Source organism: Rana temporaria, chromosome 6, assembly GCF_905171775.1.
Source record: "Rana temporaria chromosome 6, aRanTem1.1, whole genome shotgun sequence".
NCBI classification, from domain to species: domain Eukaryota; kingdom Metazoa; phylum Chordata; class Amphibia; order Anura; family Ranidae; genus Rana; species Rana temporaria.
This window is the reverse complement of record NC_053494.1, coordinates 116,251,952-116,266,310: the sequence shown is the minus strand read 5'-3', so window position 1 is coordinate 116,266,310 and position 14,359 is coordinate 116,251,952. Positions and strand designations below refer to the sequence as shown.

Sequence of the window (14,359 nt, the reverse complement as noted above, 5' to 3'; positions counted from 1 at the left end):
AATGGCAGGCAGTGCATGCAGGAAAGAACAGTAAAGTATATAGGAGGGGACAGTATGTGCAGGAGAGGCATGTGAAGAATGACAACAAAGTAATATTTAGGCGACATCACAATGAACCCTATAAATTGTCTATAGCTTACAATTTCAATTTCATTCAGTTTAAACTCCCTAAACATACTTATGAAGATTATTTTATTACAGAAAAACCTTCATCGCCGATTCGTGAATGCTTACCTGGCCAATTACTTTCAGTTTAATATAGTCGCCTCCATCTTTCTTATCTCCTAAGTCCTCACTGGATGGTTTGGCTTCCTGGAAAACAAAAGAAAGCACAAAAAACATTCACCAAACTGACACTTGTGGGGGGAGGCTGTAGTCGGGATTAATGATGTAGTCAAAGGGAGTATGTTTTTTTTTTTTTTTCATTTTTTTTTTTTCATTTCTGAACTTCTCTTTTAATCTGATGAAAGTTACAAGGAGAAGTACAGCCAAAGCTGTACTTCCTATGAATACAGGAATGCAGTTTGTTCTGCACTCCTGTGACCTGTTTTCAGCAGACGGTGGGCTGAAGTTTGCTGTCCGCTGACGTCACAGAGTTGTGGTCCAGGCTCGGACAAGATCACGACAATGTCAGGATCCGCCAACATGCCTGGACCGGCACAGCCGCTGAGAGCCTGAGCCGGCCGCTCCCTCCACAGCTTAGCACTCCAGTGAGCGAGGGTGGGAGGGGCAGAGAGCGGTGACTGACAGTCACCAGCTCTCTATTCACGACCTATGAGAACCGAGTGATCAGCTGTGTTTGATCGCTCGCGTCTCATTGTTAGAGCTGGCAGGGGACAGATGCAGCATCTGACCAATGCTGTATCCACCTAGAGAAGTATGATTCTGGGGGGGGGGGGAAATCCCATAAGTCCCTTTAACATGCAACAGACCGTATTTTCCGGCGTATAAGACGACTTTTTGGATGCAAAAAAATGCATCCAAAGTCGGGGGTCATCTTATACGCCGGTGACAGTCACTGTCTGCTGCAAACGTCCATGATTTGAAAGACGCGCCTTCTCCGCAGACTGTCCTGTGATAGGCGGAACACAAATTTTCCCAGCAGCGCCTCTGTTCTGTGTTCCTCCCATCACAGATGCCTTCTCATCCTCGGACGAGAGGACGTCCGTGATAGGTGGAACACTGAACAGAGGCACTGCTGGGAAAATTTGTGTTCCGCCTATCACAGGACAATCTACGGAGAAGGCGCGGCTTTCAAATCATGGACGCTCGCAGCAGACGGAGACTGAAATCTGCAAAACGTGAGTGATGGCACAGTGGGGGGCCAGGGATGGCACAGTGAGGCATGTAATGGCACAGTGAGGCATGTAATGGCACAGTGAGGCATGTAATGGCACAGTGAGGCATGTAATGGCACAGTGAGGCATGTAATGGCACAGTGAGGCATGTAATGGCACAGTGAGGCATGTAATGGCACAGTGAGATTTGAAAAGCGGTTGTTTCCGTCAGCGGTTGTTTCCGTCAGCGGTTGTTTCCGTCAGCGGTTGTTCTGGCTACTCCTCAGCTTCCAGAAAGACTAGTAGGAAGGGGGTAGTCTTATATGGCGAGTATATCCCAAAAATTTTCCTGGAAAATTAGGGGGTCGTCTGATACGCTCAGTCGTCTTATACGCCGGCAAATGCGGTACCAGACTTACGTCAATGCCCCAGAAATGTGTGAATGAGGTTTTAAGAGAAAATGCAAACACAGTCAGATGCCTAATGCCCCGTCTTACAGAGTCTGTTCACACGTCTTAATGTCCTTTCATAAGCATAGTGATGCTGATTCAGCCCCGTGCGGAGTGAGCAGCCTCCAGAACGTGGAATCAGCAGGCTCATCATGCAGAAAAGGCGAGAAATAATATTCTTCTAAGGGAGCGACAATCTACAGGAGAACACACAAGACGGCACACAAAGCAGCTCTACTATCAGCACACTTAATGATCAGTATTGCGGTACAACAAAACGGCCACGTTTCAGAACAATCCGTTATGCATGAAAATCTTCACCAGTGATTGCGTCAGTGCTCTATCAGTTATTTTTATTTTAGCATATGGTATAGTGCAACCCACATAGTAAGGGGTCTATTGTGTACGCCAATTATTGCTTTAATATGATAACCCAAAATAGGTCATTAAGCATGAAAATACAAATTAAACATAATAAAAGGATTGAACCAGTGAAAGCTGAACTCCAGTGAAAGAGCCAATAGAACGTGAAAAGCTTTAGAGGTTTATTTTTTTATTTTCTAAATAGGTTCCTTTAAGCTAGTGCATTGTTGGTTCACTTACCTTTTCCTTCAATTTCCCTTCTAAATGTTTTTTTCTTTGTCTGAATTTCTCACTTCCTGTTTCTCCTCAGTAAGCTTGCCCCCATCATCCGAGGTGTTCTGTCTGGGGATTAGTCAGCCAGAACAGCTTACTGAGGAGGAACAGGAAGTGAGAAATACAGACAGAGAAAACAACAAACAAAAAAAAAACATTTAGAAGGGAAATGGAAGGAAAAGGTAAGTGAACCAACAATGCACTAGCATAAAGGAACCCATTTAGAAAATAAAAAACAAACCATTACAACCCCTTTAAATTGACAGAGATATACAACTCTCTTCAGATACCTTCCTGCATGTCATAGAGCCAAGAGAGTTAAGCCACATTACACATGATTGGATTTTCTGCTGACAAAGTGTAGGACTTTAGTCCTAAGGGCGATGGCCAGGAACTTGTATTGCATACAAAGGGCAAAGAATTTTCAGCTAACAAACACGAAACTATGCGGTTTTTCAGCTCTTTAGCGCCACCCTTTGGGCAACTTCTGCCAACGTTGTGTTATGATGAGCATTGCTTCAGAGCATGCATGTTTGTACTTTGGAGTTTTGTCCAACGGACTTGTCTACGTAGACATGATCAAAAAAAAAAAAAATATCAGACAACACACAATTGTTGGAAGACAATTTTAAAGCATGCCATTCCACATTTGTCCATGGAAAATCTGACAACATTTGTCCGATGGCGCGTACTAACAGTCGGATTTTCCGACAACAGCCTGTCCTCACACAATTCCCGTCGGATAATCCGATTGTGTGCAAGAGGCTTTAAAGCGGAATGCCAGCCAAAACTTTATTTGGCTTGGATAATGTGGGCAAAGGGTAAGAACTGCTAATATTACACTTTCTACTTTCTTTCCCATAGATCCAACAAGGTCCTGGCAAGTTTTTATTGCCGTTTCTGTCCTCACTTGAGAAATTCCCCCTACTGTTCCGGCTACAAACCCACCCACCATTTTGTTTCTAAAGCCTGGACCGCATGATAAGAATATCGGACGAATAAGTGTCAGTTTATTTTTGTGCATGTTAGTCTCATATCCAAAATGAAAAGGTACTAAAGTTACCAAAATTCTGGAATGACAAAATACAGTGGAACCACGGTTTAAGAGTAACTTGGTTTGAGAGCGTTTTGATTTGCGAGCAACTTTTTTTTTTTTTTTAATTCTGGACTCGGTTTGCAAGTGTTGTCTCGCAAGACGAGCAAAATTCAAGCTAAATAGGCCTGCAGTACCTCATTTGGCCTGAGGTACTGGGGAGCAGAAGCTGAGCAGAGTGCCGAAAATAGGCCTGCAGTACCTCATTTGACCTGAGGTACTGGGGAGCAGAAGCTGAGCAGAGTGCCGAAAATAGGCCTGCAGTACCTCATTTGGCCTGAGGTACGGGGGCGCAGGAGCCGAGAAATACCAAACATTGGCTTGCAGTACATTATTTGCCCTGAGGTACGGGGGCGCAGGAAACAAGCCAAAGTGTCCTCGGGCCTTTTCAAAGCTCTCTGGCCCCCCCCCCCACCTCTGGCCGCATTCGGTATTGCATCTCATTCAAGTCGATGCGGAACAAATTATTTTAGTGAATTCTTGCGTGAATGAGGGTTAATGGTCACAGATTTCTCATCATTGGATCCAGGACAATTTAACATTCAATGCTGGCCAAAGTGGAAGCGTGTCACTATAGAGAGAGAAATATGGAATACATGGTCAGTGCAAATCTCTTGACTTGGCTTATTGGGTGGTCTTGTCAGCTGCCTCCCACCCTTCATCCTGTGATTAAAAAAATAACTAAAAATCAAAGAAGCCAGGTAGAAAATTTTCAGCTGAATAGCACCTACATCCAATCAGATACAGGTACTGTTCATGCATTTTGGAAGTGTCGCAGTGGGAGATTTCTCTATCAGCGCTCTGTTAAAAACTATACACGTGGCCAGCTTTACAGTATTAACATCTATTGTTACAAAAGCAGATAAATTGTATCCGAATATTACATTTTTTATAGCTCGTCTTAAAGTTTAATATATTTTTTTTTTATTTCTCGTGCAATTAGAAAAAAAAAAAAATTATAAAAAACGTACATATTTTTTGCAGGTAAAAAAAAAAATTGTTCCCGTTTAAAAACAGGAGCCTGCAGGCAGGATCAGCAGATCAGGGTTTAATGTCAGGCTCCTGCACACATTGCCTACAGCTCTGCGCCCGTACCAATTTCAGAGCTGTACTCAGTGTGTAAGAACTACAATCGTGCTGATCAGTGCATGACATGACTTTTAGTGTCTACATTCACAGATTGCAGTGAATGTATGATGTGTCCCGTGTGGGTGAAGCCCAGCACAGCCGCATCATTTTCAAAACGTGACAGCGGGTGTAGGGAGAAGAAGCCCTACCCACCGCTACGCTGAGTGAGGGCACAGGGGAGAGGGGGGCAAGCTAGGACATGTTGCACCCTGAATAGGAATGTAACATTTTAACCACTTGCTTACTGGGCAATTAAACCCCCCTCCTGCCCACACCAATTTTCAGCGCTCTCACTGTTTGAATGACAATTGCGCGGTCATACAACACTGTACCCAAAAGATTTTTTCCCACAAAAAGAGCTTTCTTTTGGCGGTATTTGATCACCTCTGTGGTTTTTATTTTTTGTTAAAAAATAAAAAAAAATAAAAAAATAAAAAAAAAATGTACAAAACTTTTATATTTTGTTATAAAATTTTGGAAACGGGTAATTTTTCGAAGCTTCGTGACCGTGACCGCGGGACTCGATCGCCGCCATGTGTCCCGCGATCGGGTCACAAGAGCTGAAGAATGGGGAGATGTGAGTGTAAACAAACCTTCCCCGTTCTTCTCCGTGGCATTGTCACTGATCGTCTGTTCCCTGTTATACGGAACGACGATCAGTGACGGCACACGTCCAGCCACGACCCCCTACAGCAGTGTTTCTCAATTCCAGTCCTCAGGCCCCCCCAACAGGTCAGGTTTTCAGGATTTCCCTCAGATGACAAGGCTGTGGTGATTACTAAGGCAGTGAAACTGATCAAATCACCTGTGCAAAATAATGGAAATCCTGAAAACCTGACCTGTTGGGGGGGCCTGAGGACTGGAATTGAGAAACACTGCCCTACAGTAAGAATCACTCCCTTAGGGCACACAATGTCGCAGTCACGAAAAAAAAATAAGCTGATACCGTATAAGACGACCTTTTGCAAGTAAAATAATGGCCAAAAAAAATAAAAAAAATCGGGGGTCTTCTTATACAACGGTACCTGTCTGTCAGACAGTGGCCATCCATTATTCAAAAGCCACGCTGCCTCCTCAGACTCGTCCGAGGCCTCGGACGAGAGGACATCCGTGATAGGCGGAACACTGAACAGAGGCTCAGCTGGGAAAATTAGTGTTCCGCCTATCACGGAACAGCCTGAGGAGGCGGCGCGGCTTTTGAATAATGGATGGCCGCTGTCTGACATACTCAGGAGAAGGTAGGGAGATCGTCAAGGCAGGGAATGGAACGGCACAGCGAGCCATGCAATAACGGCACAGCGAGCCATGTAATAACGGCACAGCGAGCCATGCAATAACGGCACAGCGAGGGGTCGTCTTATACGGCGAGTATATCCCAAAACCAACATTTAAGACGGAAAATTAGGGGGTCGTCTTATACGCTGGCAAATACGGTAATAAAAAATACCATAAAACTATCCCATATTTTGTAAACGCTATAACTTTTGTGCAAACCGATCGATAAACACTTATTGCGATTTTTGTTTTTATATATTTTTTGGGGATGTTTATTATAGCAAAAAGTAAAATATATTGCATTTTTTTCAAAATTGTCGCTCTATTTTTGTTTATAGCGCAAAAAAAAAAAAACGCAGAGGTGATCAAATTCCATCAAAAGAAAGCTCCATTTGTGGGAAAAAAGGACGCCAATTTTGTTTGGGAGCCACGTCGCATGACCGCGCAAATGTCAGTTAAAGCGACGCAGTGCCGAATCGCAAATAGGGGCCAGGTCCTTAAAGGGTTACTAAAGGAATTTTTTTTTTTTTTTTAAACAACAAACATGTTATACTTACCTCCACTGTGCAGTTCGTTTTGCACAGAGTGGCCCCGATCCATATCTTTTGGGGTCCCTCGGCGGCTGTCTCTGGTCCTCCCCACAATTAGTCACCACAGTCATGCGAGAGCTCACATGGTGGTCACTAATTGCGGGCACGCTCCCGTGATACAGCGAGCGGCCATAGCCGCTCACAGTATCACTCGGCCCTGCACAATTGCATAGATTGCATGAAGGTGAAAAAACTCCTTTAACCTGCATATTGGTCTGGGTGGTTAAGATACATTAATAATTTAGTTTATTCAGCATGAAATTGAGCTTAGTTATGTAGCACAAGGCTGTATATTCTGCAATATTTAAATTTTTAGTAAATTCATTCAATAAATCCAAGCTCTGCAAACTGAGATAACATGCACTGCATTAATGCATTCACACAACTTCACAGTAACCATGTGATTTGCAAATCTATTGTACATTACAAACTGTATGATTGAATCGGTTCAGATATCGCCGTTTACTAATCTGACAGCTTATTATTCTAAATAGGATTTTGTTTGCAAATATTAAAGATTCTAACAACCAGCAAAAATAAGTCCTTACATTTAAAGAGCACCTGTCATTTCAGATCTATCATGGCAGTGCCTGTTAGCGGGCATCCACTCACCTGCTGCCGCCACGTCCCTCGCCTTGTGTCACTGCCGCCTCACCAGCTGTCCCATCAAAGTGAATGAGACTGTCGGTGAGTCAACAGCGAGTCAGAGATGACAGTTGCTTTTAACGATGATTTAAAATCGAGTTGATTTAAAAATCAAGCCTTTTTACTAGTGATTTAACCACTTGCTGCCCGCCAATGACAGATTGACGGCGGCAAAGTGGTTGCCTAATCCTGACTGGACGTCATATGACGTCCTCAGGATATTGAGCCGCTGCGCGCCCCCGGGGGCGCGCATCGCGGCGATCGTTGTTGCGGGGTGTCAGTCTGACAGAGTAGAAGAGAGCCGATCGGCGGCTCTCCTGACAGAGGGGGTTCGCGCTGATTGTTTATCAGCGCAGCCTCCCCTCGGATCGCTAAACTGGACCACCAGGGAATAAAAAAAAATAAAAAAAAAATGGGCAAAAAAAAAAGTAAAAAAAATAGAAATACATAAAAGACAGAAAAAAAAAAGATGCCAATCAGTGGATCCATCAGTGCCACCCCACAGTGTCCATCAGTGCCACCCCACAGTGTCCATCAGTGCCCATCTGTGCCACCCATGAGTGCCCATCAGTGACGCCCATGAGTGCCCATCAGTGCCGCCTCATCGGTGCCCATCAGTGCCACCTCATCGGTGCCCATCAGTGCCACCTCATCGGTGCCCATCAGTGCCACCTCATCGGTGCCCATCAGTGCCCGTAATTGAAAGAGAAAAACTTACTCATTTACAAAAAAAAATTAACAGAAAAAAAAAAAAAAAAAATTTCAGTCTTTTTTTAGTTGTGCAAAAAAATAAATAAAAAAAAATAAAAAAAAGATTTCAAAATTTTCAGTCTTTTTTTAGTTGTGCAAAAAAAAAAAAAAAAAAATAAAAAAAAAAAACGCAGGGGTGATCAAATACCACCAAAAGAAAGCTCTATTTGTGGGGAAAAAAGGGACACCAAATTTGTTTGGGTACAGTGTAGCATGACCGCGCAATTGTCATTCAAATGAAAATTGGCTTGGGCGGGAAGGTGCGTAAGTGCCCTGTATGGAAGTGGTTAAAGTGGTTGTAAACGCCCGTTAATTGAGGCCGCGGCTTTGCAGCCTTCTTCAGGCCTATGCTTACTTCTGTGATCTGGCGCCATCTTGTGGTGGCCGTTGGCATGACAAGACTAATGGAGGTTCCCCTGTGTTTTCACTGCCATCTCCTTCCCTCTAATTAGAACCCCCAAACATTATATATATTTTTTATTCTAACACCCTAGATATTAAAATGGCGGTCGTTGCAATACTTTCGGTCACACCATATTCAAAATTGCGTTCACTCGTAAAATGGCGAAAAACTTTTACCCTTTAAAATCTCCATAGGCGGCGTTTAAAATATTCTACAGGTTGCATGTTTTGAGTAACAGAGGAGATCTAGGGCTAGAATTATTTCTCTTGCTCTACCAATCGCGGCGATACCTCACGTCAGGTTTGAACACCGCTTTCATATGCCGGCGCTACTCACGTATGTAATCGCTTCTGCGTGCGAGCTCGGCGGGACGGGGCGCGTTTCTGGCTTCTAACTTTTTTAGCTGGCTCCTAGATTCCAACCAAATTTGTCAAACCCTGCATCAACCTATACCAGGCCAACCACAATAGCAATGAATACATCTGTACCAACTTCTTATCAAGTTACAGTTCGGCCTATGTATGGTTATGTCTATGTGGTAGACCTCAATGCTAGGAATTTTTAACTTCACCTTGTTTGTCCAATATACATATGTATGTATGTATGTGTGTATATATATATATATATATACACACACACACATATACACTTTTAGATGACTGTGTTGTGGTGCCTATAATGTCTATTTTGAGTCCACTGGTTCAATTTTACCTACAGGTAAGCTTTATTATATGTTTACCTGTGAGTAAAAATAGAAAGAGTTTACTACCGCTTTAATGCAAGGAACGCTCGCATTGGGACGTTCTGTGTACAGAACACCTCCAGGTCACCATATTGCATTTTACAGAAAAATCACAAATGGGCACTGACTGGCAACATGGATACATCAGTGCCACCCCACAGTGCCCATCAGTGCCACCCCACAGTGTCCATCAGTGCCCAGTGCCCATCTGTGCCACCCATACGAACCCATCAGTGCCGCCCATGAGTGCCCATCTGTGCCGCCTATGAGTGCCCATCACCTCATCGGTGCGCATCAGTACTACCTCATCGATGTCCATCAGTACTACCTCATCGATGTCCATCAGTACTACCTCATCGATGTCCATCAGTACTACCTCATCGATGTCCATCAGTGCCCGTAATTGAAAGAGAAAACTTACTCATTTACAAAAAAATTAACAGAAAAAAATAAAAACGTAATTTTTTTCAAAATTTTCAGTCTTTTTTTTAGTTGTTGCGAATAAAAAAAAATAAAAAAATAAAAAAAAATCGCAGAGGTGATCAAATACCACCAAAAGAAAGCTCTATTTGTGGGGGAAAAAGGATGCCAAATTTGTTTGGGTACAGTGTAGCATGACCGCGCAATTGCCATTCAAAGTGCGACAGCGCTGAAAGCTGAAAATTGGCTTGGGCGGGAAGGTGCGTAAGTGCCTGGTATGGAAGTGGTTAAAGCATGTTATAGAGCACAGTGCTTGTGTTGTGCAATTTGGCTCCCTGTAACACCTAAAAAACCTGGCTGATCCTGCCTGGTTCTGCCCTCCCCCCCTGTAAACTGACCATGGTGTATCATGGAGGAAGTTAGGCTCCATGCACTGGAGTTATATTAGCTCAGCCAATCAAGATGTGGAAGACTCCAAAGACCGGGTGAAAATGGAAGCACAGACAAAGGGGAGCGCCAACATCACAGCACAGTGGGGATTATTTGCAAGATAAGTCTGCACACTGTGGCAAAAAGCTCCTGGGGGCCTAAAATGTTCCTTTGACATTGCCAGTAAAGCAGTAGTAAAGCCCGCTTTGTAATTTTTACCTCCAAGTAACCCTATAAGGCGGCTTACCTGTAGGTAAAATAAAGATCTCCTAAACGTGCGCCATTTAGGAGATATTCACACTACATGCAGCTGGTGATGTCACTGGTGAATGTGCTCTGAAGTTCCGGGCATGCCTTGCCAAGACGTCAGAGCTTCATGCCGGAACCGAGGGCTCTGGGGCGTATGCGCAGGAGTGACGTCATTGCGGCTCTGACCAATCACACAGTCGGAGTGCGCAAACCTACAAGAACAAGGGAAGATATCAGTCCTCTCAGCTGTGACAGCGTGCCCCTGGATGGCTTTGTTCTAAGGTAAGTATTCCATAATGTGCTAGTATGTGATGCATACTAGTACATTATGTAAGTATTCCATAATGTGCTAGTATGTGATGCATACTAGTCCATTATACAATTGCCAGCCACGCTTTACAAAGGCTTTAAAGCAGACCTCCAGGGATTCTCAGAAACGCACACTTGGATTGGTCTAGCTTGGCACAATGTGTATTTCATACCGGAGGGGTTGTTGAGGGAAGCTGAAAATGACCGTTATGCCTTGTACACACGATCGGAATTTCCGATGAAAAGTCAGATGGAATTTTTTCATCGGATATTCCGACTGTGTGTGGGCCCCATCGGACCTTTTTCCATTTGAGTTTAGAAATAGAACATGTTTTCTTTTTTTCCCGATGGAAATTCCGATCGTCTGTGTGGAACTCCGACGGAGAAAAAAAAAACGCATGCTCAGAATCAAGTTGGCGCATGCTTAGAAGCGTTGAACTTAATTTTTCTTGGCCCGTCGTGGTGTTTTACGTCACTGCGTTTTGGACGGTCGGAATTTGGTCTGACAGTGTATACGCAAGACAGCTTGAACGGAATCCCGACGGAAAATTCCATCGATTTTATCCCATCGGAAATTGCGATCGTTTGTACAGGGCATAAGAGTCTATGTTACTACAAAGATCACTGCGATATTTTGGTTCCTGCTCAGCTTCTATACGATTGGCCTCTTCTCTGCACACAGAACAAAGGAGGTCGCTCACTTGACACCGTCACCAGTTACAGAATGCGTTGTATTCATTTTTACAATAGAAATACAAGGTGTTCTCCCATTGAATGAGGTGGAGAAGAGGGGCGGTGACATCGTAATCTCCTTCTCATCCAGAAAACGTCCTGTATTATCGGAGAGAGATAAAAGGTGTTCTATAGATGATGGTGCTAATGTGTGAGCTCCACACATTACTATCCCTGTGGTAACAGCTACTACTGTGATCTGCAGCTTCCCAACAGTCATCCGGTATGGGATATACTTATTATACAGTGTGCCAGGCTGGCCCAATAGACCTATACAATACAGGGGAGTCCATCTTTAGGGTAATCACTAGGGGTGCAACGGATCAAAAAACTCACGGATCGGATCAGCAAAAAAAATTAAATTGTAGCCTCACTGTGCCCCCCTTGCAGCCTCACTCTCACCTCTACCTGACGCTTCTCTCTTCCTCCACCTTCTAGCCCCGATGCTCATCTCCTCCCCTGACCCTCCTTAGCCCATGGGCATGTCTCCCCCCAGGTGGTGGAGGACAGTCGGGTCACACTTGGCTCCTATGATGGGGTGGAGGGGGATACACTGAGTGTGGGTGTTTATACCTCTATATCCCCTCCCCCATCTCTACATTCCCTCCATATGTTTGTCACACTCCATGCAACCCCGGACATCAGCTGCCCCTCACCCCGCAGGCTGGTTTCATGTGCCCTCCACTCCCCCTCTCCTTCCTGAGGGGTAAACGATTCCCCCTGGGAGGTAAATTCTTCCATAACTACGCGACCCCGCACACATGGAGCCTCACCTGCCGCCATGCACCATCTTCCCCGGCTTCTCTTACAGCTCACCGCGGGACAGCCGCTCATCTGCAGCGTCCATCACTCAGCAGTCATCCCCACTGGGGGGCGTGGCCTGACACGCCAGAAAGCGATTGGCTGCGGCGCACATTCTGGGCCAGATTCTCAAAGAGTTACGCCGGCGTATCAGCAGATACGCCAAAGTAACTCCGAATCTAAGCCCGTCGTATGTTTAGGTGTATTCTCAAACTGAGATACACTTAAACATGCCTAAGATACGACGGCCTGCGCCGTCGTATCTTAGGGTTCAATATTTACGCTGGCCGCTAGGTGGCGCTTCCATTGCGGTCGGCGTAGAATATGCAAATGTGTAGTTACGCTGTTTCACGAACGTACGCTGGCCCGTCACAATAAATTGTATGCCGTTTCCGTAAGAGATACACGGCGTAAAGATAAACATGCCCCCTAGGTGGCGTATCCAATGTTAAGTATGGCCGTCGTTCCCGCGTCGAAAGTCGTTTGCGTAAGTCGCCCGTGAATGGCGCTGGACGGCATTTACGTTCACGTCGAAACCAATGACGTCCTTGCGATGTCATTAAGTGCAATGCACATCGAGAAATTTTAGGGACGGCGCATGCGCAGTACGATCGGCGCGGGAACGCGCCTAATTTAAATGATCCACGGCCCCTACCCGGATCATTTGAATTAGGCAGGCTTGCGCCGGAGGATTTACACAACGCCGCCGCAACTTTTACAGGCAAGTGCTTTGTGAATCAAGCACTTGCCCGTAAAACTTGCGGCGGCGTAATGTAAATGAGATACGTTACGCCGCCGCAGAGATGCGGCGATCTACAAGAATCTGGCCCTCTGTCTATAACAAGCATGGGGTAAGGAGGAGGCTGGGCTGTGTGAGTGCGAGCAGAGCGGAGACTATTTCAATGTCAGCTGTTACAGCGTGTTTTACCGCTCTGCTCGACCCCCCCCCCCCTCTACCTGCGCTGTGGATCATTTGTGTGCCGATCCGAAGACATTGATCCGTACGGATCAATGACGATCCGTTGCACCACTGGTAATCACTGATCCCTGGATGAGGCTGAATGCTGACATCAGTTGTAATCAGAGATGTCTGTCAGCCATTACAAAGTCTTGTGTACATCACAGAGCTCCTCCCATAACAACTGCATGCCTTTCCTCCCCACAGACACCCCTTGGCGGTATGTATAGGAGATGAGCCCTCCTGTCCAGTCTGTGTACGATCCTCTCTGTCCTCTATGATCAGCCCAGCCATGCCCGATCCTCCACTATACAACACGGCCTGTCACCATTCTACTCGCACTTACATAAGTCACCCCTCCATATTTCTACTACAAGTTATGACACATGCGCATTCCTCTCAGCGCAATCTGCGGGCCACCCAGCCTGAGCCTAGTGATCCCCCCCTGCCAATCGCTGTGAGAGCCGCCCACCCATACAGGAGGGTTCGGGGCTCCGTGCAGGCCTCCCTGTTCTCACCTGGTCAGACATGCTGCCTCGTATCCCCCGCGGTGTATCTGGCGCCTCCGGCCGCTCTCCTCTTTTCCTCCTCCGAGCACAATAACAGCACTACACACAGCGATGGGTTCCTGTCCTGGGTGACGTCACTTCCTGTCATACCGGTGTTGTAAAAAAAAAGATCGGACCTACGCAGAATCCGGACTCACATCACTTCCGGTGCTGCTCCGTCATGACTACAGCTGATCGTAGGTCCACTGCGCACGCGCCGCGTCACTGCGATACACTGCGCATGCGCAGAAGCTGTTTTAGTCCAGGAAATTTTAGGGGCCAGGAAATTTTAGGGGCGGGCGGAGGCAGAGCAAGGTTCTTATAGCGGGGGTTCACCCTTAAAAAAAAATGTAATATTACATTGAGCTCACTTCAGAGATTGACCATATGCTGATCTTTTTTTTTGTACATATTGTAGAATCGCTATCCCCCCCCCCCGGCTTCCGGGTGGTGAATTCTGCAGGACTGGGCGTTCCTATCCAGCAGGCAAGTGATTGACGTGATGACGAACACTACCCCCGTCGCATACGAAATGACACGAGTTGCTGAAAGAAGCCGAACGGCGAGTCGGCACTATACGGCGCCTGCGCACCGACGTTTGGCTTCTTTCGGCAACTCGTGACACTCCGTATGCGACGGGGGTAGTGTTCGTCATCACGTCAATCTCTTGCCTGCTGGATAGGAATGCCCAGTCCCGCCGGATTCACCACCCGGAAGTCGGGGGGGGGGGGGGAATAGCGATTCTACGGTATGTACGACAAAAAAAAAGATCAGCATACGGTCAATCTCTAAAGTGAGCTCAATGTAATATTACATTTTTTTTTTTTAAGGTGAACCCCCGCTTTAAAGCGGTTGTATACCCGCAATAATTTATTTTTTATTTTTTTACACCTGAAAGGCAAAAGGCATAATGAGCTAGTATGCA

The 14,359-nt window shown here is 45.7% G+C and overlaps 1 protein-coding gene across 1 annotated transcript in view; it reads right to left on the bottom strand.

Annotated features, from left to right (window-relative positions):
* Positions 1 to 13,560, bottom strand: part of SUMO1 (small ubiquitin like modifier 1) — a 29,983-nt gene extending 16,423 nt beyond the window's left edge. The window contains exons 1-2 of the mRNA XM_040357233.1: positions 13,405 to 13,560; positions 235 to 312 (exon numbers count right to left, since the gene is read on the bottom strand). Of these exons, the coding sequence (XP_040213167.1) occupies positions 235 to 312; positions 13,405 to 13,416 (90 nt within the window). The 5' untranslated portion in view covers positions 13,417 to 13,560. The remainder of the gene's footprint in view (positions 1 to 234; positions 313 to 13,404) is intronic.
* Positions 13,561 to 14,359: the final 799 nt, after the last annotated feature.